The 24,591-nt window shown below is 41.3% G+C and overlaps 1 protein-coding gene across 3 annotated transcripts in view; it reads left to right on the top strand.

Annotated features, from left to right (window-relative positions):
- The window catches only part of MYO18B (myosin XVIIIB), a 1,187,635-nt gene that overhangs the window by 654,814 nt on the left and 508,230 nt on the right, over nt 1–24,591 (top strand). For all 3 annotated transcript variants that reach the window (XM_073672938.1, XM_073672946.1, XM_073672953.1), the window contains one exon: nt 12,405–12,559. In XM_073672938.1, the coding sequence (XP_073529039.1) occupies nt 12,405–12,559 (155 nt within the window). The remainder of the gene's footprint in view (nt 1–12,404; nt 12,560–24,591) is intronic.

Here is a 24,591-nt window from a genome sequence, read left to right on the forward strand (position 1 = left end):
CAGAAAAATCTTTAAATGAGAAGGTGTGGCCAAACTTTTGGTCTGTACTGTATATTTGCACACTATATAGATATATACTGTACATATATATATATATATATATATATATATACACAAGTATATTCATTAAATTGTAACTGTTGCATTGTATGAATCATTAGTGGATTGTTGGACAAGATGTGGCTGTGCATATTGTTAATTAATTTTATAGCTAAGTTTCATCTAATTTTCTGCTGGACAGCTACATATCCCCTGTAGTGTGTGGCTGGAGAACACAGATATCCAACAAAACTGGGCACAAAAGCAACATGCAGCTGTGAAATGCAAGGTCCAGATGTGACTGTTTTATTATTATCTTTTATGCCATTGATAGCATTTTTTATCACTATAATGCAATGCTCTATTCTGAAGCAGAATATCTTTGGCTTATTAGGATTACAACTACTTCCCTCAATAGATTATATAGGATTATTTGCCAGTGGCTAGATATGTATTATACTGCACTACACTATAGCCCCTACGGCTAACACAGCCAACATTGTATAAGATTCCTGAAAGTATAAACCGCCTGTACATAGGACTAAATGGTCAGTAAAATTTGTGCTGGTCTTTGCGTTAAGAATTTTAGACTAATCTGGTATTTGAGGGGAAAAACATTTTTATCGCAAGGGGGGAAATGGAATTGAATAATCTCTCTATGGGCCCACGTACTCTTTACTGGATAGGGACATACTCTCCTTAAAATGGGTTTCCCCACAAACAAAATTCATTTTAATCAACATTTTAATCAACAGATCTTTGAATTAAGTCTAACAATTGGATGTTTTTTAAAAAATGTTCCTGTGCTGAGATAATCTTATAAATGTGCCCCTGCTGTGTACTGTGTAATGGCTGTGTCTGACCGTACAGGAACAAGGTCTGATCATACCACAGCTCCTGGGCAGGGGAGGGAGCAAAAGAGTATACAGACAGGACAGCAGGGGATCACAGCTCAGTCTTTCTTTGAGGTAAAACATTGATTAAAAACAGGCAGTGAAATGTTTTACCTCACAAAAAGAATAATTTGCGATCCCCTGGTGTAATATCTGTATACTTTTTTGCGTCCTCCCCTGCCCAGGAGCTGTGGTATGATCAGACCATGTCCCTGTATGGTCAGACACAGCCATTACACAGTACACAGCAGGGTCACATTTATAAGATTATCTCAGCACGGGAACATTTTTTTAACACATCTGATTCTAGAACTTATTTTTATTCCAAAATCTATTAATTAAAATTCATTTTGTTCTTGGGAAAACCCCTTTAAGGAGATCATTTGTCTTATGCTCCATAGGAAATTATGCAAATTTTCTTTCCTAAAAAGTACGAAAACGTGTTAGTGACACCTATTGGGTGGTAGTTAACCCCATAAGCCTATATCTGACTAGCCAGGCACTACCTTCAATAATAGGCACTAGCTACATAGTTTTTTTTTCTGTTTCTGGGAGAGAGTAAATTTGCATAAATGACTAGCAAATATTTCCTTTAATACAACTTCTATGAGTGGCCAACGTTGAATATCATATATAATAAAAAACATTTTCACTTACATTGATACACATGTTTGTTAAAAAAGATGTAATTTGAAGATAACCCTCCATGATGTCCATCTGCAATAATAGGGTATATGGAAGAGGTTGTCTTTCACTTTGGGCTTACCTCTATGAGCCATAAAAAAACACCACTCTTCCGGAGAGCCGAATGGTTATTCATCTGAATAGTCACCACATAATGCGTCCTTCCTGGCTGGACATTCCTTTCTCCAGCAGAAACAACTATCCTTTTGAGGTGCAGAAGCCGGAGCTATGAGCTGAGCACCCGGGGGGCTGCATTCAGAAAGGGAATCACTCTACTGAGGCCAACCTCCTCCATAACTCTAGTCCAACTAGATTCAATGCTAGATTAAAGCATATTGGATCCAGCAGAAAAAAAGTATTATGAGGACTCTTCTCTAGTTTTATTGGGCTACCCTACTAGATTATTAGGGGATCCTCAATTTGGTCACGCTTTAAAGGGATTGGTCATTTTCACTTATTAGTGGATCTCTCCTCACAAACTGACCAGCACTTCTGTCCATAAAATGGCTGCTGATTGGGGGAACATGTGATTACTTCAGTCCATCAGCCTCCAATTGTAAAATACCTCACATGAAAAAACTGATTTTTTAATGGAGGAGACTGATGGACAGATCTGATCACATGCTCATCCACCAGCAGCCATTTTATGGACAGAAGTGCTGGTCAGTCAAGCTAAACTGTATCAGTAACTCTTTACATTCACAAAATAGAAAAAGTCCCTTAGTGCCACGAAAACGTAACTGAATCTGGAATAACATGCATTTAATTTGTAATAAGATTATTGAAGACATCAAGTTCTCCAACTATTCAGAGCAGCTGTACACATTTTAAGTGAGGTCAATCTACCCAATAAAAAAAGAATGATCTCTGTACATTAAAATATAATTAAAATCAACCGGTTTTGTACAATTTGGAAAAGGAATCATCTCTTTTAGTTGCAGATGCTTATTGTCTAATTACAGGCCTCATTAACTCAACATTGTGCTTATTTAATGCAACTTTATAATGATTTCAGTTTTCCAGTTCCATCATTGTGTGACCCTGTGCGCTGTATTAGATGAAAGCCTGCTATTTCCTCCTATTACACAAAGTAGCATGGAATATCATAAGAGTGGGTATGTAGGTTACCCCCTCCAACGAGGTCGCTGATCAATACATAGAAAACAGAGCTAACAAAGAGCCACAAACACATTAAAGTCTCATTGTGTGAAACATCAAGGTGATCTCTGTTGTAAACATTCAGATGAAAAAGACTTAAGTATTGTTTGATATGTTTATCATGTAACTCCATATGTCGACCGTGCTACCTACCTCCAGTTAATAAGGAGATTGTTGTTTATTGAAAGTCGCACCAGGTTGACAAGTTATACGAAGTTATGTCCCATTTTTTTTAAAAGTCTACAAAATAGTAGCTAGCTTTGACTTTGAGACTGTCTTTTTTCAGCCTTGCGCATATAATATGCCATGATTTTTTTCTCAAGCGTTTTTTTTATCCTTTTTTTCATGTGTTCTTTCATGCTTTTATTCTCATTAGTAAACCTTAGAGGAACATGAAAAAAGCTTTACCTAAATGATGTTGCATGAAAAAACTGTAAAAAGACCTTAAAAGTATTAAAAAACAAACAAAAAAAAACACATTTTCATATTTAATTTTCCTATAGGCTTATAGCGGACATCAAGGAACAGATTTTTTTCCATAATAAAATGCTAAAAAAACTTCAGTAAAAAAACACTGCATGTTTGCAAAAAAATAACATGTGAAACATGGAAACATAGAAAAACATAGAAAACATAGAAAAAAGATTATAATCTGACATCAACAAATAGTACAAAAACATTTGCCAAATTGAATCCAAATGTAATCCATTAACGACCCCGCCTGTTTGCATTTAAAAAGTGTTGTTCCCCTTCAGTAAATGAATGTCCCTGGCTGCAGATTATTATGAAAAAAAAAACAGATTGTACTCGCCTTCTTTGAGTCCACCGGCAAGTCTCCATTGCTGCTCCCCTTGTCTGGCATTGGCTGGGCCGCTAAAGTCATAATAACCTTCATTGTCCTGTTTGTAAATCGGTTATGTGTGAATATTTCAGGGAAAAAGTCTGGAGATATTTTGTGATTCGAAGCAATTTTGCTATTGTTTTTTTCCACGAGTTCTACTTTCTTTTTGTGATAAACTTAAGTGAACATGTTTTGCGTTTATATACAAATATAAGAAAAATCATGAAAAATGTAAAAAAGAGTGTTTTTTCCTGATTTTAATTGCTGTATATTAAATAAGTGCGTAGACACCTTGCAAAACTGATAATAAATGTACATTTCCATATGTTATCTTCATTTTTACATTAATTTGACAAACATTTGGAGTATATCCCAAGACATCTTAATATAACAGTAATTTTAACATTTTGCAATAAATCTAGATTTTTTTTGCTTTACCCCAAGTAGAGATGAGCGGTGTTCGAGTAGAACTGTTCGCCAATCTCAAATTCGAGCTGTTTTGGACGGTGTTCGAGTCGTTCGACGAGCGCGAACGATTTGCAAAAAATTCGGCTGTTCGAGGTTATGTTCGATAACTGTTCGTGCACCAAAAGCGTGTCCTGCATGTCTGGCGCTATTTAGAGCACCAATCATGCAGGGATTGTCTGCCACTCACTGTAATGCCACAGCCATGGTGGTTGTGGCATTACAGTGGTTGCCCAAATCGATGGGAGCAGTGCTCACAGGGAAACATGAAAAGCCGGCAATTCAGCAGCGGCATACACCGGTACCCGACAATTTAGAACCGAAAGAATAGAGTATCACACATAGATTAAATAGATAGAAACATGTCAGTCACATATATAAGAAGTACAGTGACAGTGTTGGTTAATGTACTTGTCATTTCGTGATAAAGGATTTATTAAAAAAATATTAGTGTTTTCATGCAACGTCTCTTTAAAAAAGCCAGCCGGCAATTCAGCAGCGGTACCTGACAATTTATAACAGAAAGAATAGAGCATCACACATAGATTAGATAGATAGAAACATGTCAGTCACATATATAAGAAGTACAGTGATAGTGTTGATTACTGTACTTGTCATTTAGTGTTAAAATAAAGGATTTATTAAAAAAAAAATTGGCGTGGGGTTCCCCGTAATTTTAGTCTCTAGCGGAGGTTAAGCAGACGGCTGGGGCAGATGTTTGAAGCCTGGGAAGGGGGTAATACCCACGGAGCTTCCCAGGCTACTAATATCAGCCCCCAGCTGAATACCTAGCCTTTACTAGCTATTAAAATGGGGGACCCCCAAAAAATGACGTGGGGTTCCCCCTATTTTAATAGCTAGCAAAGGCTAGGCAGACAGCTGGGGGCTGATATTAATAGCCCAGGAAGGGTGCCATGAATATTGCCCCCCCCCCCAGGCTGGAAACACCAGCCGCCAGCCACCCCAGAAATGGCGCATCCATAGGATGCGCCAATTCTGGCACTTAGCCTCGCTCTTCCCACTGCCCTGTAGCGGTGGCAGTAGGGTAATAGTGCTGGGGTTGATGTCAGCTTATAATGCCAGCTGACATCAAGCCCAGGTTAGTAATGGAGAGGCGTCTATAAGACACCCCCATTACTAACCCCATAGTCAAAGTTACAAAAAGACACAAACACCCAGAATAAAGTCCTTTAATTGAAATAAAGACACAATTCTTTATTGTTCTAAATTAAACCATACTTACCATCACGCCCATTCCAGCTGAAGCCAACGATCTCCTGCAGTAAAAGTAGAATAATAAAGCAACATCATCCTTACCTTTCCATGGTTCCCACGACAGCTTCAGGTCTGCTACATTCAAATGACAGGCTGGACCGCAGCAGAACGCTGCCATCCAGCTTGCCATGTGGCAGACACTGAGAAGTGCAGGCATGCTCGTGCTCCTCAGTGTCTGGCTGTGACGGCATCCAGATGAGCCGAGTTCATGTCCAATGAACTCAGCTCACCTCATGCACGTCACTGACAGCGTGGGAAAATTCTCAGCGCTCAGCGCTTGAGCAGGAGAATTCTCCCACGCTGGGATGGCATTGAGATGACAGGCTGGATCACAGCTGAGCGCTGCCATCCAGCTTGTCATCCTTCAGAGACACTTCAGAGACACTGCTGTCAGTGACGTGCATGAGGTGAGCTGAGTTCATTGGACATGAACTCAGCTCATCTGGATGCAGTCACAGCCAAACACTGAGGAGCGCAAGCATGTCTGCGCTTCTCAGTGTCTGCCTGCGGCATGACAGGCTGGATGGTAGCGTTCTGCTGCGGTCCAGCCTGTCATGTGAATGTAGCAGACCTGAAGCTGTCCTGGGAACCATGGAAAGGTAAGGATGATGTTGCTTTATTATTTTACTTTTATTGCAGGAGATCGTTGGCTTCAGCTGGAATGGGCGTGATGGTAAGTATGGTTTAATTTAGAACAATAAAGAATTGTGTGTTTATTTCAATTAAAGGACTTTATTCTGGGTGTTTGTGTTTTTTTGTAACGTTGACTATGGGGTTAGTAATGGGGGTGTCTTATAGACGCCTCTCCATTACTAACCTGGGCTTGATGTCAGCTGGCATTATAAGCTGACATCAACCCCAACCCTATTACCCCACTGCCACCGCTACAGGGCAGTGGGAAGAGCGAGGCTAAGTGCCAGAATTGGCACATCCTATGGATGCGCCATTTCTGGGGCGGCTGACGGCTGGTGTTTCTAGCCTGGGAGGGGGCCAATATTCATGGCACCCTTCCTGGGCTATTAATATCAGCCCCCAGCTGTCTGCCTAGCCTTTGCTAGCTAATAAAATAAGGGGGACCCCACATCATTTTTTTGGGGGTCCCCCCTTTTAATAGCTAGTAAAGGCTAGGTATTCAGCTGGGTGCTGATATTAGTAGCCTGGGAAGCTCTGTGGGTATTACCCCCTTCCCAGGCTTCAAACATCTGCCCTAGCCGTCTGCTTAACCTCCGCTAGAGACTAAAATTATGGGGGATCCCACGCCAATTTTTTTTTAATAAATCCTTTATTTTAACACTAAATGACAAGTACAGGAATCAACACTATCACTATACTTCTTATATATGTGACTGACATGTTTCTATCTATGTAATCTATGTGTGATGCTCTATTCTTTGTGTTATAAATTGTCGGGTACCGCTGCTGAATTGCCGGCCGGCTTTTTTAAAGAGACGGTGCATGAAAACACAAATATTTTTTTTAATAAATCCTTTAACACTAAATGACAAGTACAGTAACCAACACTGTCACTGTACTTCTTATATATGTGACTGACATGTTTCTATCTATCTAATCTATGTGTGATGCTCTATTCCTTCTTGTCTAAATTGTCGGGTACCGGTGTATGCCGCTGCTGAATTGCCGGCCGGCTTTTTTAAAGAGAGTGTCTTCAGAGCAGTTTGTCTGCTTTTGGACACCTTTGAAGGTATTTTCTATGTGTTTCTATGTGTTTTTGTTTGCCTGCCATTGGTTTTAACGGTGTTCGACGGTGTTCTAAGGTGTTCGACGAACAGTTCCACGAACATACCGGTGTTCGAAGAAACGGACCGAACCCGAACACTACGAGGGTGGCTCAACACTAACCCCAAGTTTGTTTGGCCTGTTAGAATACTGGAAACCCCATTTTGAAAACTACACCCTTTAAAGTTTTTATGTAGGGATGTAGTGAATATTTTGACCCCACCATTTTTATGGATTTCATGCAAAGCAAATGTGAAAAAATTGAATTGACTTTTTTCACAAATATTTCATTTTTATAACAGATTTGCAATATAATTAGGTTAATTCTCCTCAGGTTTTATTGCGCTGTTTCTCCTGTGTTCACAAAACTGCCCAATGTGGCCCTAGTCCACTTACCAGATGCACAGTAGGGCCCAGAATGAAAGGAGCACTATATGGCTTTCACACCACAAATGAATGAGTTCATGGCCCATCTCTGTGCTTGTAGGCTTGTTGACTCTTTGAGCTGTCAGAAAAATAGAAGCACCATAGAAGGGACCCTAAATTGCAGCACTGAGGTATTTATCTAGAGGTGTAGTATATTTAGACCCCAACATTTGATGCAAAGTAAGTTAAAAAAAAAAAATTAGCATTTATTTAACAAAAGTCATTTTATGCCACATTTCTTAAACAAAGCAACCAAATTCAGGGAAACAGACTGTTAAATAATAAAATATTAATTTCTAGTCTCAATTCTGTACTAGATATAATGCATCAGCCGCATGGTAGGTTTTGCTGACATGACATTTAGTTATTCTTGTATATTCAGCTTATGGTGGATAGTTAGTGCCATATGTAGAAAAACAGGTGTTATGTGAGACAGAAGGGGGGCTTTTGCCACTTCACACCGACATCAGACAGAGGGTCTGTACGCTGAGGAAGCAGCTGACATGTAGGCCTGCCCACTATTCATCCATGTGCTCGACAGACAGACGAAAACTACCATTCAGGACCCAGGGAAAGATGGATACTCATGAATGAATCTCTTTGTAACTACTTCAATTATGTTATGTGTTGCTGCAGTTATTCTTTTTAATTTAATAATAAACCTCCACATTTTTTATAAGACTTTTCGTGATATGTTCTTTGAAGAATTGCATCTGGTAAGAAGTCCTCTATAAATAAATATACAAAAATAAGTATATTTAACACAGATCCCATGTTTTACTGTGCTGTTTATCAATGTGGTATTAATCTTTGGTACAAAATGAAGGTACCACCATTTGGCTTTCAGGCTACAACTGAATAAATTCCAGGCCCATCTCAACCCTCAAGATATTTATCTCGGGGTAAAAAAAAATTATTTCAATTTTGACTTTTCTGAAATATATACTATTGATGGCCAATATTATAATGAGAAATTGGATTAAACTGAAGTAACAATGAATTACAAAATATATCAGAGATGTCAAACTCAAATACACAAAGGGAGAAAATTAAATGCTTGGCCAACCTTGATATTTATTAAAAAAAATGTCTACAATTGAGGAAGTTTTTCCTTTTCATCAAATATAACGATGAACCTTTTCATATGGAAACAAACTTAAAAGGGTTGTCCCACGAAGAAAGTTCATTTTGATTTAATAGAGATTAGAATAAAATATTGGAATAATATAATGTTTTGTAAAAGCAGTAAAAAGTATATGGCCCAATAGCCTAATTTAACAAAGGATAAAAAAAACCTTGAATAATACAGATAATAAAGTATGATGCCAACAAAAGTGCCCCCGAAACACAGTAAGATACCCCCCATAGTACCCTCTACACACACGGTATGATGACCCTACTGTACCTCCCACCTCAACATCCCTGGCAAAGTATGATGACTCCATCACAGTATGATTCCCCAACTATAATCCCCACACAGCTCTGCACACATTATAATAGACCCCACATAGTCCTCCATACCGTATAATGGCTCCACATTGCCCTTCATGCAGTATGTTTGGCCCTGCATTGCCTTCCATTTAGTATCATGGCCCCACATAGTGCTCCATACAGTATAATGGGCCTCACAAAGTCTTCCATACAATATAATGGGCCCTGCATTGCTTTTCATACAGTATAATGGCCTCACATAGTGCTCCATACAGTATAATGGGCCCCAAATAGTGCTTTATACAGTATAATGGCCCCACATAGTGCTCTATACAGTATAATGGGCCCAACATAGTGCTCCATACAGTATAATGGAGCCACATAGTGCTCCATACATTATAATCGGTTTCACATAGTGCTTCATACAGTATAATGGTCCCCACATAGTGCTGCAAACAGTATAATTGCCTCACATAGGGCTCCATACGGCATAATGGTCCCCATAGAGTGCTTCATGTAGTATAATGGCCCCACATAGTGCTCCATGCAGTATAATGGGTCCACATTGTGCTCCATATAATGTAATGGCCCAACTCAGTGCTCCATACAGTATAATGGGCCCCACATAGTGCTTCATACAGGATAATAGGCCCCACATAGTCCTCAAGAAAATATAATGGGCTTCACATAGTCCTCCATACAGAATAACGGGCCTCACATAGTGCTCCATACAGTAAAATGGCCCCACATAGTGCTCCTTACAGTATAATGTCTCCATATAGAATAATAAGCCCCACATAAAAAATAAATAAATATTCGCCTCTCCTTATTCCCCCACTGCTCCGGTCTCGGCAGCGACAACTCTGAAGCTATTCACTGCTCAGCACAGCGGGCGCATTGTAATGATGTCATTGCGCCTGCTGCACTGAGACATCAGACTTAGAGGGACAATGATGATGCTCCCTCCTCCATTATTGCTTTCAACTGTATCGGCATTCAGAATGGATGCCGATACTGCTTTCCAGTATTTGTCTTGTCTTAGACAATCCTTAGATATGAGAGAAAAAGCTGAGGGCACTACCAATATATGCTGGGATCACTGAACACACACTAAAACACGCTTAGCTGAATATAAAAAGAAGAAGTAGTGTGTACACATAATGGCAGGATCACCAAAGATGCAGACTATCTAGGAAAATATAACGTTTATTGAACAATGAAAAAACCAAACAATTAAAAACAATTAAAACACCAAAAAAATGGTAGATATCATAATCCTGTTAATCCATGTATGGAATAACAATCCTCCTCCACTGTTTAATATAACAGGACCACAGAGAGTCAATAAACAATATACTATCAAAGCACACCAAGTTTCTATACATCTAAAAATGCTGCCATATGTTATTACGGGTTAGGCTAGCGCAAAAGTGCAACAACTTGCACTAGTTATAGGTAAGCCTATGCATATATCTGTGCATATATAGGGATGCACTTTTTGGGCTAAATATATAATAAACGAATGCCTGAATAGATGCCTAAGGAAAACAGCTCAAGATTAGTATAAGAAAACCTATCTGTAGCCAGTATTTTCAGGTCACTCTGTGCATAATCAAGAGGAGGAGGGTACAAGCCCCACGCGTATCGCCACCACTGTCAGTGGTTTCTTCAGGGGGAGAAGATGAATGAAAGTTAGGTTCCATCATCGATCCTTATATACACTAATAATTACTTAATAAATAAGTACCGTATGTGCGTGGCCGAACGGTTTGTGCGCTGTGGCGTCCGGAAGTGCGCATGGCAATGGTGTAACCGGAAGTACCAGGTCCTGGAGCCAGGTCGTGCGGCCATGGGACCTGGCGCATGCGCTCAACGTGAGTTAACTCATACTTAGACAATCCTTAAACCACTCCGATAGTACATGAATCCGAAACTGCTCTGGCGGTACCTGAGCTTGAAACTGCTCTGGTGGTACGTGGACCCGAAACTGCTCTGGCGGTACCTGAACCTGAAACTGCTCAGGAGGTATGTGAACCTATAACCATTCTGGCGGTATGTGAACCTGAAACCGTACCTGCTGACCAAAATCCTGCAACTGCTCCAGCAGTACCTCTGCCTGTACCCCATACTGCCAGTACTGGTTCCAGAGTCTGTCCCATCTGAACCAGCGTCTACGTCAGTATCCGGTTCTGCCTTTGACTCCCAGTTCATGTCTACTGTCCTGACCCTTGGGATCAGCAGATGTGGTCCTGGGATCTTCCCTGGAGTAGCAACGGGCATCCACCTGTGGCTCAAATCTAACCACACCACCAGGGGCTCTAGTGAAAACCCAGGTGGTCACCTAGTTATGCTCCTTCAGGCCTCCCTGGTCCCTGGCACAGTGAATCCACAACCCACAACTGTGACAGCAGAGTCAGACATGATCTGATTTAAGAAAATAAGTTTGTAAATAAAAAATATAAATTCTGCTAACCCCTTGTATACAGACGTTCAGAATATGTTTCACTATACAGAGTGGCACACAACCTCTTGTAACTAGGCAAATAACCTGTTTCTGGTCGCCAAGGTCATCCTCCGCCACACACCATTCGAGGGCGGTTCGCTCTTGGCCAATAGGAGAGTACTAGGACTACCCTCGATACAGCCTGTTATTGCATTATGATAAGCTGTAAAGAAAAAACCTGATGTGATAGAACAAAACTAACTGCAGTTTTGAAACCAGCATACCTAGTTTAGACTAAATCAGCAGAAAAATCAAACTCAACAAAAATTATGTTCAAGATTGTTCTCCAGCAGTTGCATGCAGATCCTGGTGTTTGAGGGGCTCTGGTAAGATACAGCAAATTGCACATTGTAGGTAGATGCTATGTTATAGATTTAGATATGGAGTCCAAGAGCTACAAGCTGTACCTCTGGAAGTACCCCTATACCGTAATTGTTCAATGCTGATGCAGGCAATATATCCACTAAGTACTTGCACTGATTTTGTATGAAATGTTTAGGCAGTACATTTATTTAATGACCATCGTCACAGCTTGGTATTCTGCACTTTTAATGTTTGGCAGCATTTATATTGCTTTCTTCCCTGGCACAGCTTATTTTCTAGTGTTTATCAAACTACTTTATGCAAAGTCATATGTGGAAAATAAAATGCATGGCCGACTTCTAAGATTTATAGATTGCGCTGACAATACCCTATTGGAGCCTGCCAGTAGTTTGGAAATGAATAAAATTCATCTATTTCCATAATCATTTCTTTGGCTTGTGACTGATTTATAAAGGAGCCTTTTCTTCCGCTTGTTTTCATCACAGATGGCAGAAAATAAGAATAGTACAGTTGCTTGGGGGTTATCTGTCCATTAAACGACAATTTCTGCTGTACAAATATGTGCGCCAGAGCATAAATCGTTCACTAAAATTGCTGGTATCATTCACCTTTCCCTTTGGTCCCACAGCTCAGTGATTTACAAAGTGCTTATGAGAATGCTAGACGAGCAGCTCAGCAAGCGAACAGGAAGTGCAAGCACTTGACCTCTGACCTTGAGGACACAAGAGTGTTAATGGAAAACCAACAGATCCGGAACCATGAGTTAGAAAAAAGACAAAGAAAGTAAGAGAAATCCATAAATATTATTGTAATAAAAATATCTAATGTGTAGGGTGTTATTGTCATTTACTAACAATTTATTTTTACGATGTTCAGCCTAACTGATGTTTGACTTGTCGTATGTTCTATGATGTTACAATGTTGTATGTTTCAATCTTTTTATATAAACCCCTATTGTTCCTGCCTCCACTTTGAAAATTACAATTCCCTTAATATTGTAATGGTAGAGTTAAAGGGGCATTCAACGGTCAGATTACTATCAAATGTAATGCAAAAGTTACGCATCTTTCAAATATACTTTGTGAATCAATTCCTTGTGGTTTTCAAGACTTTAATTGCAATCTTTGAATGGGATGTGTCAATGTTTACTTAGAATGAAGTGCATGTTTATGTGAGGCTTGATACATGTTGGTTCTTGCATCCTTAAGTAAAGGGGTTGGCCATCTTTGGGGACAATTTTTTTTTATTTAAAAGCATGAATTTTGGGCTAAAAATAATTTTTGCAATTGGGTTTCAATATAAATTTTGCACTGTTTGTCTTTTGCATTCTTTTTGTTTTCAAGCCCATTCAACTTTAAAAGTGTTTTGCAAAACCTAACAGCTAACCTAATACATAATATTTAACTATCTAATTTTAAAAACTAAGCACTTTTGTAATTTGCTTGAATTTACATCAGTCTCCTCCAATAGAAAATCAGCTTTCCCATGTGAGATGTTTTATAATTTGAGGAGGCTGATTAACTGATCTGATCACATGTTCCTCCACCAGCAGCCATTGTATGGACAGAAGTGCTAATCAGTTTATGAGGAAAGCTTCACTAACAAGAGAAAATTGCTGACCTTTTTTCCTTAGAATCCTACAGCAAGCGCGTTCTGACAGTCTAACAGTCTCTTTTTCTGAGCTTCTCTCAGCTGATTTATGGCCACAGACTATATTGAAGTTGTGTGTGCCAGGAATAAAAGGGTGTGTAAAAGCCAAATGGTTTAATATTTGTAATAAAACCCAATTGCAAAGATTACTTTTAGACCAAAATTCATGCATTTAAAGAGAACCTGTCTGAATGATTTTGTAATGTAAAGTAAAGCCATGACTGTAATGGTGCTGTAACACTGATTAAATTGATACCTTTGATGAAGAAATCCTCTTTGTTTTTCTTCTGTAATCACTATTTGAAGTATTCTGCTGATTAGCTTTCAGTGCACAAGGGCTGGACTGTGCACTGTTTCTTCTCAGTCCCTTTGCCTGCATCCATGAATTGAATAACAGGTCAGTGCTATTTCAATGACCTGCCTCCTCTATTTGCAATCTCCTTTACAATCAGAGGAGGCGGGGGGGGGGGGGGCTGGGGAATCACAGACAGGGAGAAGACCCAGTATACAGCCCGGCCCCTGTGCACCGAAATCTATCCAGCAGAAAACTTGAAATGCTGATTACAGAAGAATCACAAAGTGGATTTCTTTACCAAAGGTATCAATTTAATCTGTGTTAGGCTGTGTGCCCACGATGCGTTTTTTAAGCATTTCCGCAGCGGCAATTCCGCTGCAGAAACGCTTAAAAAACACTTGGTAGAAGGTCTGCCATGTTCCCCAATGATAATCCGCATGTGCTGTGCACATGCTGTGGAAATTTCCACTGCGGATTATCATTGCGGAAAAAAATGCAGCACTACCAATTATTTTGTGGAAGTGCTACGTTTTCGCCGCCATTGACTTGCATTTGAACGCATGGAATCCGCATCACTGCATCTGTACATGCGCAATCCATACGTTTCAATGTGCGGATGGTACGCGGGTCTAGAGGAGAGGAGACTCTCCTCCGGACCCGGGTACCATAGAACCTGTAAAAAAAAAGAATAAAATAAAAAATATGCATTATATTTACCTTCTGATGGCCCCCGGTGTGCTTGTCTTGGCTTGCGGGCATCTCGCGGTATATAAATATGTGACTCTTCAGATTTTGTGGTATACTATGTCTGATGAAGAGACCTGAGAAGTCTCGAAAGCTTGCAATTTGTTACCATCTTTTCAGTTAGCCATTAAAAGGTATCAACCACTGAGGACTCTCAAATCTAAATATTTTTCGGTCACACTATATAAATCCATGCCGATTGCATGGATTTATATAGTGTGACCAAGTTGTCAAGCACTTTCCAAGTGATGCTAAAATCACTTGGAAAGCGCTTGTTAACCCGCATGCAGAAATGCATGTGAAGAACGCTTCACTTCCTCTTGTCCCTGGCAGGAAAAACGCATGTACAATCCGCATGTACAATCTGCATGTACAATCAGCATGTACAATCCGCATGCGTTTTTTCTGCCAGGGAGATGCAGAAACGCTCAGGAAAAAATCCGGAGCATTTCCGCATCGTGAGCACATAGCCTTACAGCACAATTACTACCATGTCTTTGCATTACAAAATCGTGCTGAAAAAGTCCCCTAAGATGGCCAACCCCTTTAAGAGCAAAACATTCACAGTATACTACAACAGAAGAGAGATATTTCAACAAATCTCACCCACACATTGTTGAAAACATATTCGGAACCAAATTAACACAAGCAAAAGATTGTAAATATTGTCCATGTCAATTTATGTCACATATTTTCACAACGGATTTCATCTTTACAATATAAGTGTTGAAATCATTGACAAAATTCATATGTAAAACATTTGGATTTTGCCATGGTTGTGAAAAATCCTCCCCATGTGAACATACTCAAAAACAGGTTATAGTTGTCACGTTAGTCACTACTCATAGATACGCCGTGAGGCAGGATAGTCAAACGTTCTCGGGTTAGATACCAAGAGAGCACATCGCAAACTAAATGGGGAAGACAAAAGCATTCTCAGGTCATGGACCGAGGTCAAAATACCACGAAAATAGCAGATCAGAGCAAAGGGGCTAGGCAAACGGATTGTCAGAAAGAGGTCCAAGGCCAGGCAGCAAAGGGGCTAGGCAAACATGCACCATCAATCAAATGCTATGATTGGCAGAGATCTGGGACTGACAGCTTAGCTAAGTAGCTGCGTAATCACTTAGAACAGGGAACACCTGAAGGAAGCTCAGCACCTCCCAATCACAGATTGGATGTCTGAGCTGCCTATCTAAATACCGACACACCCCTGCACTAGATTGGACGACTAAGTTGTCACACACTGCATCCAAGACTCACTGAGTGGAGGAATCGTGACAATAGTCAAGTGACAGAGACGCACGATTCACAAGAACACAGTGAACATTCATTGCACTGTGAGCAGTAAGTTTCCCATTCAATGATTACAAGTAGAGATTTTGAAAATTTTGAGAACTTAAAATAATGCAGATTAGGATGGTGCATAAGCTTTTATTTTTATAAATAATAAACAGCAGAATAAAATTCTTCTGTAAGTATTATTTACATCTATATAAACATTTTTTTAGTGGTGTAAACTCTATAAACAGTATGAAACCGTAAAACATCAATTTATTTTTCATGGTTATTCACAATGAAAGCAGGAAGTATATTATAACAATGTTGAATTTTTCTGGATTTGATTAGAATTTTCTAACACCTCTGTTACAGTAACTGTATACCCATAGGGCTAGATTCATCATTTCTGTTTTTTTCTAGTAACCTTTCTTTCTTTGTCACGTTGTAATTATAGGCCATTGTCAGATTCTTCAAATTGGCTCATGCAGTTCATGAATTTTGTGCAATGTAAAAAATGTTCCTTCTCTTTTTGTCTTTAACCTTATTTGCTACTTTTTAAAAAAAACTAATTCAAACAATTTGAATAATGGCAAAACATTGTGCCAAAATATCTGGTATACAAAAAATTAATCCTGGGGGGCTGGAATACATTTGCAACCAAATGAAAAGTCACAAATGTTGAATCAGGCAAAAACATTTAGAAACCCTAATGGTGAACTATGAAAAAACTAAAACTGTTGAACACATAAAAATGATACTTTATAGAACATGCAAAAAATGAAAGATAAATTTGGCACAAGCAATAAAAAGGTGCAAAACACTAAAATTTTGAAAAAAAAGAGTGTAAATGCAATTATGAATTGGGCCAATAGTACATAGTTTTGCACCTTCGGCACATTGTACTTTATAAGCCATGCTACTTAAGGTTGCTTGACAAACATCTTTTGTCTGTTTGATAAATATTAATGTACTTGTATTGTATGTAGTGATGAGCGAGCATGTTCGCTACTGCTCGGTGCTCGTCCGAGCATCTCACTGCTCGACATACTTGGCGCTCTCCGAGTATTTCCGGGGTTGCTCGGCGGGAGCTCGGGTCTCCTCCCTGCATGTTCGGCTTTAGAGAGCCAATGAACATGCAGGAATTGCCTGCCCCTCACAGTAATGCCGTAGCCATGTTGGTTGTGGCATTACAGTGATTGGCTGGCCGCACAGCGTCATCAAGTCTATATCAGACCTGGCACCGCCATGCTCGTCACAGTCACTCCGGAATCAGACAGTGTAGGGAGAGATTTGCTCGTTTCTAGTTAGTGTAGGTGTACCAAACTATATTAGAGACACATATCCATCTCAACAAACAGTCCTTCTGAGGACTAATCCATCTGCAGAGATATCAGGCAGGCAGTGTATATAGCAGACTACAGTGCATATAGCACAAGAGGCGCCATTCCAGTTCTGTCTGCTGCTGCTGTTATACAGTTAGGTCCATATATATTTGGACAGAGACAACATTTTTCTAATTTTGGTTCTAGACATTACCACAATGAATTTTAAACAAAACAATTCAGATGCAGTTGAAGTTCAGACTTTCAGATTTCATTTGAGGGTATCCACATTAAAATTGGATGAAGGGTTTAGGAGTTTCAGCTCCTTAACATGTGTCACCCTGTTTTTAAAGGGGCCAAAAGTAATTGGACAGATTAAATAATTGTAAACAAAATGTTCATTTCTAGTACATGGTTGAAAACCCTTTGTTGGCAATGACTGCCTGAAGTCTTGAACTCATGGACATCACCAGACACTGTGTTTCCTCCTTTTTGATGCTCTGCCAGGCCTTTTTGATGCTCTGCGGTGGCTTTCAGTTGCTGTTTGTTTGTGGGCCTTTCTGTCTGAAGTTTAGTCTTTAACAAGTGAAATGCATGCTCAATTGGGTTGAGATCAGGTGACTGACTTGGCCATTCAAGAATATTCCACTTCTTTGCTTTAATAAACTCCTGGGTTGCTTAGGCTTTATGTTTTGGGTTATTGTCCATCTGTAGTATGAAACGATGACCAATCAGTTTGGCTGCATTTGGCTGGATCTGAGCACACAGTATGGCTCTGAATACATCAGAATTCATTTGGCTGCTTCTGTCCTGTGTCACATCATCAATAAACACTAGTGACCCAATACCACTGGCAGCCATGCATGCCCAAGCCATCACACTGCCTCCGCCGTGTTTTACAGATGATGTGGTATGCTTTGGATCATGAGCTGTACCACGCCTTTGCCATACTTTTCTCTTTCCATCATTCTGGTAGAGGTTGATCTTGCTTTCATCTGTCCAAAGAATGTTCTTCCAGAACTGTGCTGGCTTTTTTAGATGTTTTTTAGCAAAGTCCAGTCTAGCCTTTTTATTCTTGATGCTTATGAGTGGCTTGCACCGTGCAGTGAACCCTCTGTATTTACTTTCATGCAGTCTTCTCTTTATGGTAGATTTAGATATTGATACGCCTACCTCCTGGAGAGTGTTGTTCACTTGGTTGGCTGTTGTGAAGGGGTTTCTCTTCACCATGGAGATTATTCTGCGATCATCCACCACTGTTGTCTTCCGTGGGCGCCCAGGTCTTTTTGCATTGATGAGTTCACCAGTGCTTTCTTTCTTTCTCAGGATGTACCAAACTGTAGATTTTGCCACTCCTAATATTGTAGCAATTTCTCAGATGTTTTTTTTCTGTTTTTGCAGCTTAAGGATGGCTTGTTTCACCTGCATGGAGAGCTCCTTTGACCGCATGTTTACTTCACAGCAAAACCGTCCAAATGCAAGCACCACAACTCAAATCAACTCCAGGCCTTTTATCTGCTTGAGAATGACATAACGAAGGGATTGCCCACACCTGTCCATGAAATAGCCTTGGAGTCAATTGTCCAATTACTTTTGGTCCCTTTAAAAACAGAGTGGCACATGTTAAGGAGCTGAAACTCCTAAACCCTTCATCCAATTTTAATGTGGATACCCTCAAATGAAAGCTGAGAGTCTGAACTTCAACTGCATCTGAATTGTTTTGTTTAAAATTCATTGTGGTAATGTCTAGAACCAAAATTAGAAAAATGTTCTCTCTGTCCAAATATATATGGACCTAACTGTATTTTTAGAAATAGGCCCAGGTCTCAGGGGCCAGGAATAATCCTTTTTTGGATCTTAATCCTCATTATTTGCTTAAAAAGCAATCCATAGAACTCAATTTTTCTGCGCCATTTGCTTTTTGGCACTGCAGAATACAGCCAGGTCCTTTCCATATTAAAGCGCTAAAGATGTAGCTATTTAAAACCGAGTTTTCTCGGTCACACAGATCACATATACGTTTTCAGAAAATACTGCCATTTCTGGCCTCCATTAAATTTTTTTTTCAGTGTGTCAGTGAAGCAATTGACACCAGATTGCTGTTCAAAATAGTTACCTACAGGCCAGGTATTTAAAACTGTGTTTTCTCCATTACACGGATCACCCCTACGTTTTCAGAAAATACTGCCATTTCTGGCCTCCGATAAATTTTTTTTTCAGTGTGTAAGTGAAGCAATTGACACCAGATTGATGATTAAAATAATTACCTACAGGCCATGTATTTAAAACTGTGTTTGATCCGTCACACGGGTCACATATACGTTTTAAGGAAATACTGCCATTTCTGACCGTCATTAAAAACTTGTTGCAGTGTGTCAGTGAAGCAATTGACACCAGATTTCTGTTCAAAATAGTTACCTACAGGCCAGGTATTTAAAACTGTGTTTTCTCCGTCACACGGATCACATATACGTTTTCAGAAAATACTGTCATTTCTGGCCTCCATTAATTTTTTTTTTCAGTGTGTCAGCAAAGTTTTTGACACTGGTTTGCTGTTCAAAATAGTTACCTACAGGCCAGGTATTTAAAACTGTGTTTTCTCCGTCACACGGATCACATATACGTTTTCAGAAAATACTGTCATTTCTGGCCTCCATTAAATTTTTTTTTCAGTGTGTCAGTGAAGTAATTGACACCAGATTGCTGTTCAAAATAGTTACCTACAGGCCAGGTATTTAAAACTGTGGTTCGTCCGTCACATGGATCACATATAAGTTCGCTCCAAATTCAGTCATTTGTTGTGAGCATGGAAGATATTGTCCTCCATTGAAAATGGACAAGGCACGTGGCAAGGGACGGGGAACTGGACGTGATGGTGATGATGATGCATGCAGAGGCCGAGGCCGTGGGCAAGCTGAAATTGTGCCACAACAAACACCCACATCTTCTCACTTGACCTTCCTGTCCCAATTAATAGGGGACCTACTAACACCACTATTTAACACAGAGCAGTGTGAAAAGGTTATTGGTTGGATAGCAGATAATGCTTCCAGTCACTAAGCCAGCACCACCACCACCTTATCTTCCACACGGTCAAGTCTCAGTAGCTGTGAGTCTGGACCGCATATTCCTCACCCTGAACCTCCTTCCTCCCACCATGCCGAGTGCCCAGAGACAACTGATCCCACACTTGGACACTCCGAAGAGCTGTTCACTTTCCCATTTATAGATTCGGGCCTCTCGCCTGGTCCCCTTGAAGCGGGGCAAGAGGAGATCGCATGTAGTGATGCCCAAATATTTGAGCAGCCACGGTCACACGAAGACGACGGTGGGAAAGTGTCAAAAGAGGAGGATGATGAGACACAATTGCCAGAAAGTCAGGAGGAGGACCAGAGTGCGGAAGTGGAATATGAGGTGGTGGATGATATAGTAATTGACCCAACCTGGCAGGAGGACATGCCGAGCGAGGACAGCAGCACACAGGGGGAGGAAGGCAGAGCACCCCAACAGGCAGGAAGAAGCAGTGTGGTGGCCGCAGAAAGAAGGCAGGCAACCGTTCCCTGTAACACCAACACTAAGGAAGTTGCCAGTACAACTATGAGGTCTTCCCTAGTATGGTTGTTTTTTAAAGACTCTGCCAATAACCCCAAAAAGGCCCTTTGCACCACCTGCCAGGCCAGCATCAGCAGGGGTGGCAAAACGACCAGCTTGACCACCACCAGCATTATCAGGCACATGGCAGCAAAGCACCCGACTTTGTGGGCCACCATTGCTTCTTCCACTGTTGTGCATGCAAGCCAATCCCCTGTCCATGGTGCATGCGAAGATGCCTAATGCCCTGCACCTGTCGTTGCACGCTCTCAAGTAGCAGCATCAGGAAGCACGTCCACGTCCTTGTCCCAGCGCAGCGTTCATTTGTCCATACCCCAGTCCTTGGAATGCAAGTGCAAATGCGCAGCCAATGCTACACAGGCCACAATACTAAATTCCCACATTTCACGACTGCTTGCGCTCGAAATGTTGCTTTTTAGGCTAGTGGAGACAGAAGCATTGCGCAACCTGATGGCGGCGGCCGTCCCTCAGTACTCGGTCCCCAGCCGCCACTATTTCTCCCGGTGTGCCGTCCCCGCATTACACAAGCACGTGTCCCAAAACATTAGCCGTGCCCTTAACAACGCAGTTACCGGGAAAGTCCACCTAACCACAGACACGTGGACAAGTGCTTGTGGGCAGGGACGGTACATCTCGCTGACGGCACACTGGGTTAACATAGTGGAAGCCAGGAATCAGTCTGACCAAGGGACGGAACATGTCCTCCTGACACCGAGTATTGCGGGCCCTAGGTCAATCAGGGTTTCCCCCACAGTCTACAGCTTCTACACCTCATCCTCCTCATCCTCCTCCTCTTCAGCCTCCATCTTCGAAATGACCATATCAGTCACAAGCTGGAAGCACTGCAGCATTGCCTCGGCCAAGCGGCAACAGGCTGTGCTGAAGCTAATATGCTTAGGTGACAAACCGCACAATGCTGAAGAGTTGTGGACAGCTCTGAAAGAGCAGGCAGATCTGTGGATCACACCGCTGAACTTACAGCCAGGCAAGGTCATGTGTGACAATGGCCGGAACCTGGTGGCGGCTCTGAGGCGAGACGAGCTCAAACACGTACCATGCCTAGCCCATGTGCTTAACCTCGTGGTTCAGCGGTTTCTCAAATCCTACCCGGAGCTGCCGGATCTGCTTGTTAAAATACGCAACCTGTGTGTCCATTTTAGAAAATCACCTACAGCTTCCGCCGCCCTTGCCGTGTTTCAGCAGCGTTTGTAGCTTCCGGCTCACAGACTGGTATGTGATGTCCCCACGCATTGGAACTCTACACTGCAGATGTTGAGAAGGATTTGTGAGCAGAAGAGTGCAGTTGTTGAGTACCAGCATCAACAAGGCCGTCGGTATTCAGTTCAGACTCCACACATAAGACCTCAGGAGTGGACATGGATGTCAGACATATGTACGATCCTCCAAAACTTTGAGGACTCCACCAAGATGGTGAGCGGCGATAACGCCATACTTAGCGTCACCATCCCGCTTCTCTGTCTTCTGAAATGCTCTCTGCTCACAATCAAAGAGGATGCATTGCAGGCGGAGCATGATGAGAAGGAGCAAGGAACCATACAGGGTGATTACACACAGCCAAGCCTCATCTCATCCCAACGTGAATTGGGTGACAATGAGGAATAGGAGGAGGAGGAAGAACAGGAGCTAGTTTCATGCGCTATAGACGGTACTTCCTGCACAACTGTCATACTGTCTGTTCAGCGTGGATGGCCAGAGGACAGAGAGGAGGAGGAGGAGGAGAGCATGGTCAGTCATCCTCTTGGTGAGGACACGGAAGTCTTGCATGTTAGCAGTCTGGCACTCATGGCTGAGTTTATGTTACGCTGCCTTTCCCATTACCCTCGCGTTCTCAAAATTTTGGGTGACAGTCATTACTGGTTGGTGACATTTCTAGAGCCACGCTACAAGGAGAACTTTATATCTCTTATTCCTGAGGCGGACAGGTCAACAAAAATGGGGCAGTACCAGAAGGCCCTTGTTGCTGAACTATTAAAAAAATTCCCATCTGAAAACGCTGGCTGCAGACGTCACAGTTCGTTGGTTAACCAAGGAGTACAGGCGAGAGAGACACAAATGCAATCCAGCAAAGGCAGGGGAACACTTTCAAAGTTCTGGGACAGTTTTCTCAGACCTTCCCATCGCACAGGCCCTGAGGTGCGGGGTACTCACACAAGGAGAGCAAAGCTTGGGAAGATGCTGAGAGAGTACCGTACCAACGTCCTCCGTGATTCCTTTGTGCCTTTTAATTATTCAGTATCCAAGCTGGATACACCTTGGAGGTCCTGGGCTTCCCTGCCACTAGCATTTTATCAGAGCGGGTTTTTAGTGCCACTGGTGGAATTATAACTGATAAGTGCATCGGCCTGTCAACTGAAAATGCTGACTGGCTGACTCTTATAAAAATGAACAAGGGCTGGATTGGGCCAGACTTCTCAATACCACCGAATGATAGCAGCGCAACATAAACTCAAATCCAGTGGTTTTTTTTGGGAGGTGTATTCCCATGCACCTCTTCACACCCACACATGGGTATACGCTTCCTGATTTTGTCTATTTGCTCTTGTCCTCCTCCTTCTCCTCATCCTCCACCACCGTATCACCAGGGTGACCGTGGTCCATGATGCAACACCCACATAATTATTTTAAAGGGTGTTTATGATGCCCGGAAAAAAAAAAATTATACAGTATGTTCATGTATACCCCCCAGGGGTAAATGTTTGTCAGCGCATACACTTAGTGCATGGGCATTACAAGTATAGGAGACCCGCTCCTTTCTAATGGGAACATTTTTTATGAGGCCCTCTAAGTCTCTTTCAAGGTGCATTGAAGTACCTCCCAATTTTTGGCAGCCCTTGCATTCACCTTATTGGCCAACACTGTGGAATACCCTCTCCTTTATAATGAGAATTTGTCGTTACTGTGGCCCTGCTCTTTGTGTCATTAAATTCTTAGTAGGGTTTTTCTTGGATTCACTGCATACCCTATAACTGTATAGCAGACCCTCTCCTTTCTAATGGGAACATGTCATACTTGTTACAGTGGCCCTGCTCTATGTGTCTTTAAATTCTTAGTGGGGTTTTTCCTAAAATTCGTCAGCCGTTGGAATCACTGCATACCCTATAACTGTTTAGCAGACTCTCTCCTTACTAATGGGGATGTGTCGTTACAGTGGCCCTGCTCTATGTGTCTTTAAATTCTTAGTGGGGTTTTTCCTAAAATTGGTCAGCCATTGGACTCACTGCATGCCCTATAACTGTATAGCAGACCCTCTCCTTCCTAATGGGAACATGTCGTACTTGTTACTGTGGCCTTGCGCTATGTGTCTTTAAATTCTTAGTGAGGTTTTTCCTACAATTGGTCAGCCGTTGGACTCACTGCATACTCTATAACTGTATAGCAGACTCTCTCCTTTCTAATGGGAATTTGTCATTACTCTGGTCCTGCTCTATGTGTCTTTAAATTCTTAGTGGGGTTTTTCCTAAATTTTGGCAGCCCTTGCAGTCACTGGATACGCAATAACAGTATAGGAGACCCACCTGTTAATAATAGGAACAATAAAGCATAGCCGGCTGATTGCTCTCTAACAATACTGAGGGCCAACTGCTGGCCTTTTAAGAATAGTAAGGGCCGTCTGATCACCCTATGAAAATAGGCTTTATGACTTTCAGAGTCCCTCCATCATAAATAAAACAGGATGTGTCTGATCATGTGTCACACACAACATTGCCAGATAAGGTTGTAAAATATTAAAATGACATTTCCAGGTGAATGCATTTGTCTTAAAAAATAACATAAAAAACCCCAAAACAATAGGATCTTTCTTTAGTATAAAAAAAAGCGTCACCAATTTAACCTCAATGTAATCACATTTTTCAGCTCCTGCACCTCCTCCCCCATCTCCGAAATGACCA

Source organism: Phyllobates terribilis, unplaced genomic scaffold, assembly GCF_046119375.1.
Source record: "Phyllobates terribilis strain yellow unplaced genomic scaffold, ASM4611937v1 Scaffold_1__5_contigs__length_1240528914, whole genome shotgun sequence".
In the NCBI taxonomy this organism is placed as follows: Eukaryota; Metazoa; Chordata; class Amphibia; order Anura; family Dendrobatidae; genus Phyllobates; species Phyllobates terribilis.